Source organism: Sus scrofa, chromosome 7 (genome assembly GCF_054392235.1).
Source record: "Sus scrofa isolate SSC_HxYL_T2T_F1_AM1 chromosome 7, Sscrofa_HxYL_maternal_Yorkshire_Landrace_v2.0, whole genome shotgun sequence".
Classification (NCBI taxonomy): Eukaryota; Metazoa; Chordata; class Mammalia; order Artiodactyla; family Suidae; genus Sus; species Sus scrofa.
Genome location: NC_139389.1, coordinates 3,095,024 through 3,112,933, shown reverse-complemented (window position 1 = coordinate 3,112,933; position 17,910 = coordinate 3,095,024). Strand labels below are relative to the sequence as shown.

The 17,910-nt window shown below is 52.0% G+C and overlaps 1 protein-coding gene across 4 annotated transcripts in view; it reads left to right on the top strand.

Moving 5' to 3' along the window:
- Positions 1-17,910, top strand: part of LYRM4 (LYR motif containing 4) — a 162,634-nt gene that overhangs the window by 112,704 nt on the left and 32,020 nt on the right. The window contains exon 3 of one of the 4 annotated variants that reach the window (XM_021100138.2): positions 8,586-10,040. The exons of the other annotated variants lie outside the window; for them this stretch is intronic. Coding sequence (XP_020955797.1) covers positions 8,586-8,654 — 69 coding nt within the window. The 3' untranslated portion in view covers positions 8,655-10,040. Of the gene's footprint in view, positions 1-8,585; positions 10,041-17,910 lie in introns of those variants that run through there. 4 annotated transcript variants of the gene reach the window in all.

Below are 17,910 nucleotides of genomic sequence, written 5' to 3'. Positions count from 1 at the left end.
AACACAGAGGTGAGGGGCAGGGTCTCCCGGTGTCAGTGAGACACTCGCGGGGGGCAGCTGCAGGGGGGATGGCCACCCGGGACCTGAGGACCTCAGACTAGGGGCCTGGGTACTGGGATGCTCACCTTAGTACTGTCTCAGCACCGGCAACATCAGGTCTGATTTCACTCATTCTCCCCCAAAGGCCATACTCGAATTCATGCTTCTGTCAGAGCAGACCGTAAACTTGAAAGTTTGTTTTGAGTTAAAGTGCCCTGAAACTTGAGCCCTTGGGATCAAGCCCCAGCTCTTGGTTCTGCAGCTTTCTCTAGAACCTTCCGTGGAGCTGATTGGGACAAGGCCACTCATGTCACAGCTGCGTTTCTCATGAGAGCACCTCCCCCCAGGTTCCACCCTTTAGGCTGCTGACTATCCTGACAGCACTTCCTAGGAGGGCCGCCCAAGAGAACCATCCAGAAGGTGGCCGTGGGTACACACCACGTCCACAGGGAGCTGAGTGGAACATTCCATCTGCCCACCGAAGGGAGCATCAGTTGTCAGGCAAATACGCATTTTTGGAAAGTAGTTTTGCAAGATCCATCAAGAACCATAAAAACATTCATGCATGTTTACCCAATAATTTCACTTCTAGAAATTGTATAGGAAAAAAAATCAGAGATGCTATAAAAGATTTCTACATTAGACTAACAATGAAAGATCAGAAAGAGAAATTAGGAAAGCAATCCTGTTTACCATCACATCCAAAAGAATAAAATACCTAGGAGTAAACCTATCTAAAGAGACGAAAGACCTATACTCTGAAAACTATAAGACACTGATGAAAGAAATCAAAGATGACACAAATAGATGGAAAGACATACCATGCTCTTGGGTTGGAAGAGTTAATATTATCAAAATGACTATACTACCCAAAGCAATTGATAGATTCAATGCAATCCCTATCAAATTACCAAGGATATTTTTCACAGAACTTGAACAAAATATTTTAAAGTTTGTTTGGAAGCACAAAAGACCCAGAATAGCCAAAGACATGCTGAAAAAGAAAAATGGAGCTGGAAGAATCAGGCTCCCGGACTTCAGACTCTACTACAAAGCAACAATCATCAAAACTGTATGGTACTGGCACAAAAAACAGAAATATAGACTAGTGGAACAGGACAGAAAGCCCAGAATTAAATCCACGCACCTACAGCCAACTAATCCATGACAAAGGAGGCAAGAATATACAATGGAGAAAGGACAGCTTGTTCAATAAGTGGTGCTGGGAGAACTGGACAGCCACATGGAAAAGAATGAAATTAGAACACTCCCTGACACCATACACAAAAATAAACTCAAAATGGATTAAAGACCTAGATATAAGACCAGATACTAGAAAACTCTTAGAGGAAAACATAGGCCAAACACTCTCTGACATAAACCACAGTAACATCTTCTCAGATCCACCTCTTAGAGTCATGACAATAAAAATAAACAAATGGGACCTAACCAAACTTAAAAGTTTCTGCACAGCAAAGGAAACCCTAAACAACACAAAAAGACAACCCACAGAATGGGAGAAAGTGAATTTGCAAGTGAATCAACTGACAAGGGATTCATCTCCAAAATTTATAAACACCTTCTGCAGCTCCATACCAAAAAAACAAACAACCCCATCAAAAAATGGGCAGAAGACCTAAACAGATAGTTCTCCAAAGAAGACATACAGGTGGCCAAAAAACACCTGAAAAGATGTTCAACATCACTCATCATTAGAGAAATGCAAATCAAAACCACTCTGAGGTACCACCTTACACCTGCCAGAATGGCCATCATCAAAAAGTCTACAAACAATAAGTGCTAGAGAGGGTGTGGAGAAAAACGAACCCTATTACACTGTTGGTGGGATTGTAAATTGGTGCAACCCCTGTGGAAAACAGTATGGAGATTCCTCAGAAAACTAAACATAGAACTACCATTTGATCCAGCAATCCCACTCCTGGGCATCTATCCAGAGAAAACCATGACTCACAAAGACACATGTACTCCGATGTTCATTGTAGCACTATTTGCAATAGCCAAGACATGGAAACAACCTCAATGTCAGAGGAGTGGATCCAGAAGAGGTGGTACATATGCCCAATGGGGTATTACTCAGCCATTAAAAGGGTCAAAATACCGGCATTTTTAGCAACATGGATGGACCTAGAAATTATCATGCTAAGCGAAGTCAGACAATGAGACACCAACATCAAATGCTTTCACTGACATGTGGAATCTGAAAAAAGGACAGACTGAACTTCTTTGCAGAACAGATGCTGACTCACAGACATTGGAAAACTTATGGTCTCCGGAGGAGACAGTTTGAGGGGTGAGGGGATGTGCTTGGGCTGTGGGATGGAAATCCTGTGAAACTGGATTGTGATGATCATTGTACAATGACAGGTGTGATAAATTCATTGATTAATTTTTAAAAGGGGGGAGTTCCCGTCGTGGCGCAGTGGTTAATGAATCCGACTAGGGACCATGGGGTTGTGGTTTCGATCCCTGGCCTTGCTCAGTGGGTTCAGGATCTGGCGTTGCTGTGAGCTGTGGTGTAGGTCGCAGACAAGGCTTGGATCCCACGTTGCTCTGATTCGACCCCTAGCCTGGGAACCTCCATATGCCGTGGGAGCAGCCCAAGAAAATGGCAAAACCAAAAAAAAACGGTTTCTACATTAGAACAGTAATCCCGGCAGTTCCCGTCGTGGCACAGTGCAAACGAATCGGACTAGTATCCATGAGGATGCAGGTTCAATCCCTGGCTTTGCTCAGTGGATCAGGGATCCAGTGTTTGCTGTGGCCATGAGCTGCGATGTAGGTCACAGATGCAGCTCAGATCCAGTGTTGCTGTGGCTGTGGTGTAGGCTGGCAGCTGTAGCTCCAATTCAACCCCTAGCCTGGGAACTCCCATGTGCCACGGATGTGGCCCTAAAAGAAAAAAAAAGACCGGTAACCCTGGGGCTAAGTGTAAATTGTAAACATTCATCACATGAGGATAATGGGATGTGTTCCAGTGCATCTTTACAAAACGCAACTTTATGCAATTACTAAAAGTATCCTTTCAAAGAATGTTTAATGACATAAAGATATAGGTTCGAAAAAAGCAAGTTTTAATATGATTCCAAATTTAAGTAGTCTGTGCTTGTATATAGACACACATACATTTTAAATCTGCAAGTGGATTAAAAGACTAAATAGAAAAAAATGCTAAAATATTAATAGCCATATACTTTAAAGCAAATATTGAGGGAGAAAAGATCTTTATAAATATCTGTGTAGTTTTGTTTAACCTTCCAGACTATTAATAGCACCTCCCAGGCGATAGGGTCATTGTTTCCACTTGTCCCAGGGCACCTCCTTCTCTGCAGTGACTTCTACAAATAGTCATATATCGCCTACAAGAAGAATTCACAATATGCAGCCATGTCAGTCAGGGTTTGATTTAGTTATATAAAACAGGCAACCCAAATAACAGTAGCCTTAAAAATATGATGCCTTATTTTTCTCAAATGTAAAAGAAAAATTGACAGTAAGCTAGTAATGGCTAGTGTGGTGGCTTCATGGTCATCGAGAACTCAGCCACCTCCCTCCTGCCTCTCATCCTCAGTGTATGGCTCCCATATCAAACTAACCTCATAGTGCTAGATGGCTGCTGATGTTCCAGCCATCTGGTGTATATTCCAGGCAGAAAGAAGGAAACGTGGAGAGGGGCAGTGGAGTGCCCCTGTGCTGAGGCTGCCCCTCTAAAGAGCCTACCCAAAAGCTAACACCTCATTGGCCCCCTCTAGCTGCAAGGGAGGCTGGACATTAGAGACTTCTGGATGTCCCCTCTGTCCCCAGTGAGGAAGAAGGAGAGATGGATGTTGGGTAGGTCACAGTGACCTAATGCAGTTAACTCAAGTTTAGTGTTTTTGCACCTCTTTATTGTGAATACAACTGCATTAACTAACTAGTTACTGTTGGGACCAACCTTGTAAAACAGTCAGCATTGGTTAGGGAGCTGGGGGAGGAGCAGCATTTCGGAGAAAGCCCCAGGCAGAGGTCAGAGGTGTAGGCTGAAGATTCTGTAGTTTCTCAGAGCCTTTGATCCTCACGGCAGAGTGAGGGTGATGCTTCTTGCCTTAGGACAAGCCAGCCTTGACCTCACGAGATTGATCCCCAAGAATCCCTCTGGCCTCCTGTGCCCTGTGCCTCCTGCCACCTCCTTGGGTCAAGCCAGGACCCCCTCTCCTGCCCTCTTGCCTAGCTCTTAGCAGGGCCCCTGGTTGCAGCCTCTCCCGCCTCCCATTTGCCTTCTTGCCACAGTGAAGGGATCTTTTTTTAAGCTCGAATGACTAAGTCGGCCTTCTGTTTTTACCACTGGGAAATGTCCCTCAGAACGAGGTGAGGGTCCATAACCCGGCCTGCCCTTCTTTTATTCTCTCTTCTCTACCCACCGCCCCCAACACGCTCCCGTCCCCTGGCATCTTTGATGTTCTGCGCATCCCTGTCTGCCTCTGGTGCCTTGTCCTCTACCTGAAATGTGCTCCTCGCCCGCTTGCTGAAAAGCCATTTCCTCCAGGAAGACTTCCTGGCTCGCTCAGGCCACACTCCATCCCCTGCTCTGTTCCCCTGGCCCTGTGTGCACCCTCTCTGCCGACCCAGCAGGGTCGGAGGGCAGTTACCTCCCTCCTTGTGTGTCCCCTCCTGGACTCAGAGCCTCCTGGGGGCAGGGCCCAGTCTCCAGCCCCACCCAAGAGCAGGTCCGGTGCCAGGAGGGGCTCACCGCGGGGCTGGCCGCCCTTCACGCCTCCTCCACGCTTGCCGGGGCTTTCGGTCAACAAACGCCCATCTGTCGTCCCCACTGAGCTTGTCTCTTGTCCCCTCATCAGCGGACTGTCTGCCAGCACGGCACGCTGTGTCCCTGGGTCACCTGTCCTGCCTTGGAGGGTTCCCAGGGCAGAGGAACCGAGAGGGGACAGGCAGGCAGGAATTGAGCGCCTCCCTTCCCTCAGGCCTGTGCTCCGACCACCAGGGGTGGGGACAGCAGGCCTCCCAGCGTCCGTCCCGGGTGCTACGGTGGATGTGTTGGAGAGGACAGAGCCGGCCCAGGGGAGGTGGTGGGAAGGCCGTCACACCTCCCGCTGCTGCGGCACACTCGTCCTCACCTCCATGTCGGCAGCTGCCTCCAGGTTCTCGTGCTGCCACATTGGTGCCAGCTTTGTTGAGGGTCCCGAGATGCTGCAGCAGCCCAGGACCGTGCCAGTTGGCTGGGAGCAGCTAGGACCCGTTTCACAGATGAGGATGCTGAGACCAGAGAGAGGAGGTGGACAATGTCACAGGTGAGTGGCAGAGCCAAGGCTGCAGCCCGGGGGTCCTGCCTCCCACTCTGGGGTCTTTCCAGGGCAGCACCTCCTCCGCGTGTCGGAACACAGGAAGCGGGTGGGTCAGCGCTGGGCCGAGACTCCAACAAGCGGAGTAGTGGAAGGAGCCCTCTGATCCCACCTCTGCCCGGCCCACAGACCCCGGCCCTGCCCGCTGCCCGGAATCCCCGCTCCCCAGGCAGCCCGTCCCTCTCTGAACAGCTCTGTGGAAGAGCCCTTCCGGGCCGACTCTCAGCTCCTACTTGCTGCAGAGCCTTGAGAAAAGCATGCTGGGCCCAGTCGAGAGCTCACGTGATATGTAATTACAGATGCTCCTAAGAGGGCCTCCTGCTGAACCGCCAAGAGCAACTCAGTTTAAAAGGAGCAACCCGGGCAAAAGACCTGAATAGACATTTCTCCAAAGAAGATATACAGATGGCCAGCAAACACATGAAAAAATGCTCAACATCGCTGATTATAAGAGAAATGCAAATCAAAACTACCATGAGATACCACCTCACACCAGTCAGAATGGCCATCATTAATAAATCCACAAATAACAAGTGCTGGAGGGGCTGTGGAGAAAAGGGAACCCTCCTGCACTGTTGGTGGGAATGGAAACTGGTACAGCCACTATGGAGAACAGTTTGGAGATACCTTAGAAATCTATACATAGAACTTCCATGTGACCCCACAATCCCACTCTTGGGTATCTATCCGGACAAAGCTCTACTTAAAAGAGACACATGCACCCGCATGTTCATTGCAGCCCTATTCACAATAGCCAGGACATGGAAACAACCCAAATGTCCATCGACAGATGATTGGATTCGGAAGATGTGGTCTATATACACAATGGAATACTACTCAGCCATAAAAAAGGATGACATCATGCCATTTGCAGCCACATGGATGGAACTAGAGAATCTCATACTGAGTGAAATGAGCCAGAAAGACAAAGACAAATACCATATGATATCACTTATAACTGGAATCTAACATCCAGCACAAATGAACATCTCCTCAGAAAAGAAAATCATGGACTTGGAGGAGAGACTTGTGGCTGCCTGATGGGAGGGGGAGGGAGTGGGAGGGATCGGGAGCTTGGGCTTATCAGACACAGTTTAGAATAGATTTACAAGGAGATCCTGCTGAATAGCATTGAGAACTATGTCTAGATACTTATGTTGCAACAGAAGAAAGAGTGGGGGAAAAATGTAATTGTAATGTATACATGTAAGGATAACTTGATCCCCTTGCTGTACAGTGGGAAAATAAAAAATAAAAATAAAAAATAGGAGTTCCCGTCGTGGCGCAGTGGTTAACAAATCCGACTAGGAACCATGAGGTTGCAGGTTCGGTCCCTGCCCTTGCTCAGTGGGTTAACGATCCGGCATTGCCGTGAGCTGTGGTGTAGGTTGCAGACGCGGCTCGGATCCCGCGTTGCTGTGACTCTGGCGTAGGCTGGCCGCTACAGCTCCGATTCGACCCCTAGCCTGGGAACCTCCATATGCCGCGGGAGCAGCCCAAAGAAATAGCAAAAAGACAAAAAAAATAAAATAAAATAAAATAAATAAAAAATAAAAGGAGCAACCCGACAACTGATCGTTTGATTACTTTTATTAACCTCATCTAATTCTGGGGGAGATCCCTCCCAGAATGGTTGTTTTCTCCTTTAAAAGAGTTGTCGAGGCAGCCTTTCTTCTGGAAACCACTGACAGTGGTCCCATTTGTCTGTGGAGGTTGGGGTATGAGAATGAAGCCAGGTAACAGCCAGCGTGGAGAAGGCTGCTCACCTCCCTCCTCTCTGGTCAGTGAACTGGGTCTGGGCTCCCCCAGTGCTCCACTCCTCACGAGACCCCGCCAGCGGCCTGGGGCAGTGGGCGACCCAGGTGGTCTCCTGGGATGGCCTGGACGAGCACTCTGTACCTCCACAGTGACACAGCTCCCTTTCCTGGCCGGCTTTTTTTTTCTTTTGGCTGCACCCGTGACATTCAGAAGTTCCCAGGCCAAGGATTGAACCTGAGCCACAGCAGTGACAACACTGGATCTTTAACCCACTGAGCCACCAGGCCATCAATTTTAAATGAGTCTTGGCTCAGTGGTTAACGAACCCAACTAGGAACCATGAGGTTGTGGGTTTGATCCCTGGCCTCACTCACTGGGTTAAGGATCTGGCATTGCCGTGAGCTGTGGTGTAGGTTGCAGACTCAGCTCGGATCCCGCATTGCTGTGGCTCTGGCATAGGCCGGCGGCTAAAGCTCCGATTAGACCCCTAGCCTGGGAACCTCCATGTGCCGTGGGTGCGGTCCTAAAAAGACAAAAGACAAAAACTAAATAAAATAAGTCTTGCCTCTGACCCCTGGCTGTGCTGGTGGCTTCTCTAACCTGTCGGTGTTTCCCTCATTTGCTTAAAGAGCAGTTACTCGGAGTTCCCGCTTGGCTCAGTGGTTAAGGAACCTGACTAGTATCCATGAGGACGTGGATTCGATCCCTGGCCTTGCCTAGTGGGTTAAGGATCTGGTGTTACCGTGATCCTAAAAAGACAAAAGGCAAAAAAAGAGAGAGAGCAGTTACTCACCCCAAATTACCCACGGAGAATGGCCAACTGCTCTGAAATCCTTTCTTCACTGGAAAGTGTCCCACAGGAAATGCTTCTGGAGAAAAACCGTGATGCAAAGCCCTTTGTTCCAGAGCAAGGGCCAGGTTATGGGTCCAGCAGCCGCGGGGACGGTGGGTACTGAAGGGAAAGGGGCGCTTAGGAAGGAGAGGGCACGAGAGAGAGAGGCAGACGGCAGATGTGAACCCAGACTGCTGTCCTCCCCGCCCAGGCCAGGTGCCCTGAAGGCGATGCCCCTTCCATGCCCACGAGGACAGAGCTCACGTGTGCCTTTGACTGAAAGTCCCCCCCTTAGGGAAGAAACAGTCCTGGGGGCGGGCGGCCCTTCCTGCAGCCATGGGACCTGGTGGCCGGGCTCGCCAGCTCAGGACAGCCTGCTGTGGGGGCGTCCCCAGGGCAGGAAGGACTAGGTGGGGCTCTCCTGCTGCCCCCGGGTGAGGGGAGTGGGGTGAACGGGGCTGGGAACCAGCAAAAGCAAAGCCGACGACAGCACAGCAGTTTCCAGAGGGCGGCTCTGCCCCTCACTGCCAGGAACGCGCTTCCCAAGTGTTCACAGCCAGCAGGGTCCCCCGTCTTGATCCGTGTCTCCTCTTTGTCACCAGGTCCACATTGGCCAGCTGTACTCCACTGACAAGCTTGTCATTGAGAATCCAGAGAAGCCCAGGACCTAGGGAGCGGGACCAGCCACCCCCGCAGCCGTGGACCACCTTCAGCGCCTGTCCTGCTCAGCTTGAGGGCCCCAGCGGACCAGGGGCCCCTCACATCCTCCTGAAACAGCCCCTGCTCCGCCTGCCCGTGGGGACTGATGGACTGAGCGAGGTTTCCTTTCTTCTGCAGTGACAAGGGATGGCTGTCTCTCCGTGGTTCAAGGGTTCCAGTGAAGAGCTGGAGCTCCGCAGAAGAAAATGCCGTGTATTCTCGCGTCTCCCCTCTGCCCCCTTTGTAGCCCCCGCGCTCAAAGAGGGCGTTTCCAGACTCGTTTGCTTGGTCCCTGACAATAAACAGGTGTCTTGCTGAGCTTCTCCGCCAGACGCGCATGGCAAATAAGGCGCTTGTGGTTCCTGCTGCTGCCAGGCCTACGGAGGCGGTGGGGGCACCCGCAGGAGGGGCCAGCCTTGAGCCGAGTCCCCACTTTGCGAAAACAAGTCTAAACAGCAGTAGAGATTTGGGGCCATGGGCAGTGGGCAGAACTGAAAAGCAGAGGGTGCACCAGGGCCCCGAGCGACAACGAAGGTGGCCTGTGTGTGGATGCATACCTGAGACAGGGACGGTCCTGCCACCCAGAGTGTGGGGGCAGCCCCCCTGGGGAGCGCATGGGAAACGCAGACTCTCAAGCCCCACCCCCACCCCCACCCTCCTGAATCAGAGTCTGTCACACCCAGGTGGCCCCCGCACAGGTCCCAGCCCTCACTCACTGAGTCACCTGGAGAGCTTTCAGAAAGAAACATCTCAGCACCCCATGCTCTGATTTAGTAAGTAAGAGGGAAGGCACAGTGATTTATAAGTACATTTTTTGGCCACACCCACATAGGCAGAAATTCTGGGGCCAGGGATCGAACCTGTGCCACAGCAGCGACCCAAGCCACAGGAGTGACCATGCCAGCTCCTTAACCCACTGAGCCACCAGGGAACTGCCTATAAATATGTTTTCAAGCTCTTCTGGTCTTTTCAGTATTTGGCCAGTTCAGGAAATTCTGTCCTTTGAGTTACGAGTGAAAACAAGATGTTTGTATTTACCCTTGAAAACACAGCCATTCAAAACATGGAAAGAAGGTATTAAATAAGTTACTTGGAGTTCCCGTCGTAGCTCAGCAGAAACGAATCTGACTGGGAACCATGAGGTTGCAGGTTCCATCCCTGGCCCTGCTCAGTGGGTTAAGGATCTGGCGTTGCCGTGAGCTGTGGTGTAGGTCACAGATGTGGCTAAGATCAGGCATTGCTGTGGCTGTGGTGTAGGTCAGCAGCTGTCGCTCTGATTCGACCCCTAGCCTGGGAACCTCCATATGTCTCAGGTGCAGCCCTAAGAAGCAAAAATAAAATAAAATTCAATAAATAAATAAGTTACTTAATTTCCGGGGATTTTCTGAGGGACGCTGGCGCTGGGTGACTTCTTGCTTTACCTCCATACGCAGTACTCGTGGATTCAGTACTCACATGTTTGGGTTTGGCACAGGCACACATAAATAGTTACAGGTCCTAAAACAGCCGTGACTGTCACCGACCTGCCACTGAACGGCTCCCCCCATCATTTTACTGCTCACGGTCATGTGAGCAGCTGAGCACCCGTGGTCGGGGTCCTCGTCCTCACCCCACCTTAAAGACCGTGTCTGCTCATCTCATCCACGGGCCGTGGCGCCTGTTGCGACGGTGCATTCAAAACAGAGGAAGCATGTGGCCGTCTTTTCTGGCGACACAATGTGATTTCGGGATGCTTTGGCCCGTGGATAAAGCCTTGGGTACCTGTGAGACCAGCACAATCCGTGGTTGGTCCCGAACCTGTTGCCCCATAAACAGCCCTGGCCCATCGTAGGGCCGTGGTGGGAGGACACCGTTCATGGGACAGTGAATGTGGTGGAGGGGGAGGGCCCCCTCTTCAGCTGACTCTCCCTGGGCAGCATCTCAGGGGCACTCTGCACTCCTCAGCAGTAAGGCATATGGTGGTTCAGAAACGACATCAGCAGTGGTGCCAGCCCATGGATGTCATCTCTGATTTATACTAAATTAATTAAAGCAGCTGCTCCTTGGGAACAGAGGTCCAGGGCCAAACCTCTCCCCTCCAGGTGTCAAATTGCCAGCCAGACAGCCACTCCACGGGAGATTCTGCCCCCAGATTTCCGTCTCAGAGACGGAACCCAGCAGCGAGTGGCTTTTATGTTAATTATAGCACGTGCAAGGCTCTGAACACGCCCGAGACGGAACAGGGAGCTCCTTTCTGTTACTCAGATAAAGTTACTGCATTGGGAATCCGGAGAGGCGTGAAGGACAATTCTGTGACAGAGGACTGCACTGGCTACCTCCCACCCCCGGGGTCAGAGCGTTGACTAAAGAGGCCTTACTGCGGGGACGGTCCCCGGGGTTTCTGTAGTAAAGCTTGCTTGCCGAGGCCCCGGCAGAGGGCCTGATGGGAGTGAGACAAAAACCGAGCAGCGCTCTGAAAGCGGAAGGAGAAAGAACCCTGCCCCAAGAGGGATGGTCTCTGAGCGGCGAGGGCCCTTCCGGACCCATCCGCAGTCATGGACATGAAGCTCCTTGGTGAATACCATCAGAACCCAGGTGACCACATCTTGACCGAAGACAATGGAGAACATTCTCCAAGTTCTGCCGGTTAAATTGCAGTGGCCTCATGACAGTGGCCATTGTGTGATTTGGAAGCCACAGGAAGAGGTCACGCCATCAGGGTCCCGGGGGCGGACACAGCTGGTGAGGTCAGCAGCCAGAGGCAGGACCCCGTGCTGATGCTCGTTCTTAGGAACGAAGCGAGGAGCCCACGAGGCTTGTGCTCCATGCGTTCTGGAAGTTCATCTCGCCTTTGCTCTGTTACAAGAGGTTCTGGAACAAAGCTGGAACGTGGTAGAGAAGGCAGGCTTTTTCTCAGGCCCTTTGCCCAGAATCTCTGTGGATAAAGACCCGCCTCGCCTCTAAGAACAAACAGGATTTTCCCTTTCCAGCCTCTCTGCAGCCCTTAGTGGTCCTTTAGGGAAACTTTCATGTAAATGGCTCCTTGGCGTTCCCACGTGCCTCAGCTGGTTAAGGATCCCCTGTTGTCACTGCACTAGTGCAGGTTCGATCCCTGGCTCGGGACTTTTGTATGCTGCAGGCACAGCCAGAAGAAAAAAAAAAAGGAAACGGCTTCCAATGTTGAGACCCATTGGGGAGTAAGATAGAAGCTCTTGCTTTTGCTCAAGGGCAGGACTCCAAGTCCAGAGACCCTGAAGAGAGAAGCCAGAGGAGGACGGAGAGAGGGACCGTGGACACCACACACAGCGACAGCAAAGTCAGCGTCTTATTGTCTTTTTTTTTTTTTTGTCTTTTTGCCATTTCCTGGGCCTCTCCCACGGCACATGGAGGTTCCCAGGCTAGGGGTTGAATTGGAGCTGTAGCCACCGGCCTACGCCAGAGCCACAGCAACGTGGGATCCGAGCCGCATCTGCAACCTACACCACAGCTCATGGCAACGCCGGATCCTTAATGCTCAGATCACTGAGTGAGGCCGGAGATCGAACCCACAACCTCATGGTTCCTAGTCGGACTCGTTAACCACTGAGCCACGATGGGAACTCCAGCGTCTTATTGTCTTGAAACTAGACCACAAGCACGTGCTGACGCCAGTGAAGCTGGAATTGCACCTGCTCCCAGACTCAGCATCCCCGCACTGACCAGAGGAGCCGGACGCCCAAGGGTCAGCGGGCGGCATGGCAGCAAACGGTTCCTTTGAGTGCCCTGTATCCCTGCCTACTAGAGTGAGGAGCTTCCTTAGAAAGTTCAGGTAGCAAATGGAGACCTTTTCCTCTCATGAGCCAGAAAGTTACTTTATTTACTGGGAGTGTGTCCCCTAAGTGTCAGTTAAACTTTGTTAAAATATTTCAGTAGAACTTCCTCTCAGCTACTAAGAATTCATGTGATTACAGAGATGGTTTGATAACAGTGTAACTGGGTCTGTGTCTTTAAAGGAGTATTTCATTTAGGTGCATATATGTGATACACACAGCACATAAAGGATGTATAATAACAGGCTACAATATAAATGCCAAGAGTCTTGCCAAGATCTACTAAATAGGATTGGTGGTGGTGAAGCCGGTTAGGGATCTGGCGTTGTCGCCGCAGCCACTCAGGTAGCTGCTGTGGTGCAGGTTCCAGCCCTGGCCCGAGAACGTCCATACCATGGGTATGGCCATGAAATGTTTAAAAATAAAAACAGAGCCTTACACTTCCTGGTGGAACTCTAAACAAACAAATGCTTGCTTGGGAGTTCCCACCACGGCACAGTGGGTTAGGAATCCAACTGCAGCGGCTCACGTCCCTGGCCCGGAAGCTTGTCCATGCTGTGGGCTCAGCCAAAAAAGCGGTTAAGAAACCACCCTCAAGTCGTCTGAGCGCTAGTGTTGGGCACAATCAGGAAACCTTCAGGACCCGGCCCCAGCAGCGTGTGGAACTTTGGTGCCATCTGGGAGGGGCCCGAGCCTTCAGCCCCCCGTGGTCCATGGAAATGTGGGTTTGAGATCAACTCGGCAGGGAAGCCAGCTGGCCCTCTGCCAAGGCCCAGGGCACTCAAGGAGGGGCCTTGGCCCCCGCAGTCCTTCCCAGCCCCCTGGTCCAGTGTCTGACCCAGCACGTGTTTCCAGTCCTTTCTGAACTGGAAACTTTTTCTCCCTGGCTTCTGCCGGCTCCTTCGATTCCTAAGGCAGAATTTGAACCCGCTCGCTCGCCCAGCGGTAACTTCTTCCTCACACATCCAACCGCCCCCGGTTAAAAAGAAAGTTCTGAACGTCCTGGGGGAACAGCGAGCAGTCTGGGGCCGAGGCATGACTCCGACCTCGTTTTGGGGAAGCACGTGCAGAATCACCCCAAGATGGCCAAGGGCTGGTCCAGCTGCGAGAGCAGGATAGCAGCGAGGCCTGGACAACTCGAACCCCAGGGCTGGGCTCAGCCTCACAGCCGAGGGGACGCAGGCGGGAGGCTGGGGTGTCTGTGGTGGGAGGCAGACCCTGGGACAGGGAGCTTCCTATGGAGACTGTAAGGACCCAAGGGACCCAAGCCAGGGACATCCCAGAAAGTCCTTCCTCCATCTGCCAGTGCTGCCTCTTCCTGGCGGCTTCTCTAAACTCCTTTCCTCGCCTGTGAAATGGAAGTGATTTCAACCGCCTTACGCGTCGCTGTCAGGCCTGTAGATGCACGTTAAGCTCCTCGGGAAGCTAGGTCGGCTGCCTGCTCATTCGTTTAGAAACTCAGGTACCTGCGGGGGAGGCTGTGGGGACGGACCAGGTGTGGACGCGCCCCTAAGTTACTGTAGGGGAGAGGAGCACCGCGCTAGCCGCGGTTCGGGTGGCTTTACAAGTCCAAGGGGACAGGCTCCCTGGGAGAGTCGCAGATAAGGTAGGGCTGGGGAGGCCCAAAGAAAGAGGCTTCCTTCTGCCTGGGCCGACGCTCTGGGCTGGACAGTCTTGCTTGGTGGCAGAGGGAGCACTTACGCCGGGGAACAGGGTGGGCGGCAGGTGCAGTGGGCCGTGGAGGGAGAAGTTCTGCACGTGGGGACCGGCCAGGAACTGAGGCCCTGACGGGAGGGAGCTCCGGCCTGGCAGGGTCGATGGCGGTGCCAACCAGACGTAGAGGAAAGGATGAACTCTCGAGGGGCTCCCGGATGCCAGGCTTTTTTTTGGGGGGGGGTGTCTTTTTTTGCCATTTCTTGGGCTGCTCCCGCAGCCTATCGAGGTTCCCAAGCTAGGGGTCGAATTGGAGCTGTAGCCACTGGTCTACACCAGAGCCACAGCAACGCAGGATCCGAGCTGCGTCTGCAACCTACACCACAGCTCACAGAAACACCAGATCCTCAACCCACCGAGCAAGGCCAGGAATCGAACCTGAAACCTCATGGTTCCTAGTCGAATTTGTTAACCACTGAGCCACGACGGGAACTCCCCAGATGCCAGGCTTGATGAGAGGCTGGAGACAATAAAGAGGAGCTGCAAGGCCAAGTCACCCAGGTGCTCCCATCTTGAGAGACGCAGGGCGGGCTCCTCGCCCCAGGGTGATGAGATGCAGGGCAGCGATGCGGCCGTGAGGCAAACTCACCTCCACGCACACTGCATCGTGTGTGTGTTGTATTTGCAGTGAAGACGCTTTGGGATATTTGCTGTCTCACGAGAGCCCCCTCCACTCCCTCAGAGGAGTCAGGGGCTCCCGACGGCCGTTCTGCCTCCCGATCCTACCCACCTCCAGCCGCGGCTGATGGAACAGGGGTGGACCAGAGGGGCTGTCTCCTCTCTGGACTGGGAGTGAGGGGTGGTTGTATTTCTGCCCGAGCTGCACCAGAGCTCCAGGGACGGACTCAGAGCAGCCTCCCATCCAGCTCACACAGACAGGTAAGGAGGAGCCCAGGCTGCGGGGAGAGACGCAGGAGCAGACAGAGCAGAGGTGAGCAGGGCAGAGTCCCTCCTGGCTCCAGTACCCTCGCACTGGCTTCCAGGCCCTGAAGAAGACTTATTTTTCTCTTAAGTTGAAGTATGCTTATTTTCACTGTTGTGTTAATTTCTGCTGTACGGCAATGTGACTCAGATGTATATACATTCTCTTATGTGTATAGTCTTTTGCACTGCGGTTTACCATGCGGCGTCGAATACAGCTCGCCGTGCTGTTCAGTCCCTTGTTTATCGCTCCATGTATAAGAGCTCACACCTGCTGACCCCAGCCTCCCACTCCGGCCCTCTCCCAGCCCCATCGCCTTGGCAGCCACAAGTCTGCTCTCTAGGGCTGTGAGTCTGTTTCTGTTTTGTAAATAGGTTCATTTGCACCATATCTTAGATCCACCGTATCAGTGCTATCATATGGTATTTGTCATTCTCTTTCTGACCTACCTCACTTAGTATGAGAATCTCTAGTTCCACCCATGTTGCTGCGAATGGCATTATTTTGTTCTTTCTTATGGCTGAGTCGTGTTCCATTGCATACATGCGCATACCTGGACCACATCTTAATCCAGTCCTCTGGCAATGGACATTTAGGTTGTTTCCTTGTCTTGGCTATCGTGAATGGTGCTGCAATGAACAGAGGGGTGCATGTATCTTTTTGAATGAAAGTTGTGCCTGGATTTATGCCTGGGAGTGGGATTTCTGAATCATACGGTAACTCTATCTTTAGTTTTCTGCGGAACTGCCATACCGTTCTCCATAGTGACTGTACCAATTCACAGTCCTGCCAACAGTGCAGGAGGCTTCCCTTTTCTCCACACCCTCTCCAGCCCTTGTTATTTGTAGGATTTTTAACAATGGCTATTCTGACTGGTGTGAGGTGATACCTCATGGTAGTTTGGACTTGCATTTCTCTAATAATTAGCGATGCTGAGCATTTTTTCATGTGCTTATTGGACATTTGTATTTCTTCTTTGAAGAAATGTCTATTTAGGTCTTCTGTCCATTTTTCAATTGGGTTGTTTTTTGTTGTTGTTGAGTTATATGAAGTGTTTGTACACTTTGGAAATTGAGCCCTTGTCAGTCACTTCTTTTGCAAATATTTTCTCCCTTTATGTAGCTGTCTTTGTGTTTTGCTTATGGTTTCCTTTGCTGTGCAAATGCCTGTCAGTTTGACTGGTTCCCATTTCTTTTCTTTCTTTTTTTTGTCTTTTGTCTTTTGTCTTTTTAGGGCTGCGCCCACGGCATATGGAGGTTCCCAAGCCAGGGGTCCAATTGGACCTGCAGCCAGTAGCCTACACCACAGCCACAGCAACCTGGGATCCGAGCCGCATCTTCAACCTACACCACAGCTCACGGCAAGACCAGATCCTTAACCCACTGAGCAAGGCCAGGGCTCGAACTCACGTCCTCATGAATGCTAGTAGTCAGGTTCGCTAACCACTGAGCCATGACGGGAACTCCACATGTCTTTATTTTTGTTTTTATTTCTAGTGCTTTGGGAGACTGACCTAAGAAAACACTGGTACAGTTTATGTCAGAGGAAGTTTTGCGTGTGGTCTCCACTAGGAGCTTTATGGTGTCATTTCTTACGTGTAAGTCTTTAAGCCATTTTGAGTTTATTTTTGTGCGTGGTGAGTGGAGAGGCCTTTAAACTGCACCCAAGAGCCCAGATCCAGCAAACCAAAGCCCGTGATGGCTCGAGCCAGCTCAGGTTTCTTTCTGTAATTCGCAGTTTGGAACACTGACTAATGCTGTGTTTTACTGAAATATGGGGCCTTCGAGCAGTTAGTTCCCATTTTTTAATAAATAATTTACCCAATAAGAAAGGGAGCTGGTCCCAGTGTCAGCCCCCCTGAAGAAGCAGGTGGCTGGGACTTTGAGGACAGGACAGAGGTGGGAAAGAGAGGGACGGTGACCTCTTGTCCAGGCAGCACAAGTCAGGACATCGAGGGCGGCACCCCTGAGAGACCCAAGGGGGAAGGAGCCGAGCCAGCTCTGCTTCCTCTCCTGCGGACGGACTATGGGGACGCTGGCCCAGTGTCTGCTAGTTGTCACCGTGCACGGTTAAGAACAGTGAGCTTGGGTTCTTCACTTCTCCGTCAGATGCAAGCGCAGTCTCTTACTCACAGGCATGTTATTCAGCCTTCCTGGGCTCAGTTTCTCCAGCTATAAAACAGGGACAAAGCCCAATTCATAGGATTGTGTTGGTGCCTGGAAGGGAACCCAATAAATCTGGCACCCACCTCCTCCAGCCCAAGCCTTGCACCGTCTAAGAAACAAACAAAAAAAAACCTCAGCAGAGACAGACTGTCGTCTTCCTCCCTGGTGTGGGCTGCGGTGAACCACGCTGCCCAGTGTGAGAGTCTGCGTGGGTTAAATAATCCGTGTCCCCAAGGAGACACCCCCAGGAGACCTTGAGTCTGCAGAGGGTCCCCTCTGGGGTGAGAGGGCCCCCGCTCAGAGGGTGGGTGGCGGCTGAGCTCCCACAACCCGCACGGGAGCGGGGCCCCGCGGGCAGCAGCGCGGGCTGGGCAGGGGGCCAGGCTGGGGGGCACCACCCGCAGTGTCCGCCCCCACAGACGGCCGCCGGGACATCTAACCGTAGGCGTCCAACCGACCCCAGCCGTCGCCCTCGGCAAGAGGGAGCCACTTGGCAGCTTGGGACACGGTGGGCTTTCACGCTGGTGCAGCCAAGGGCCGCGGCCCTCAGTCAGCAGGGGCCGGGCGCGCGGCTCAGACCCGGCGGGAAGCTCCCCAGAGGCCCCTCGTGACTGTAGTACATGAAGCTTCCCACTCTTGA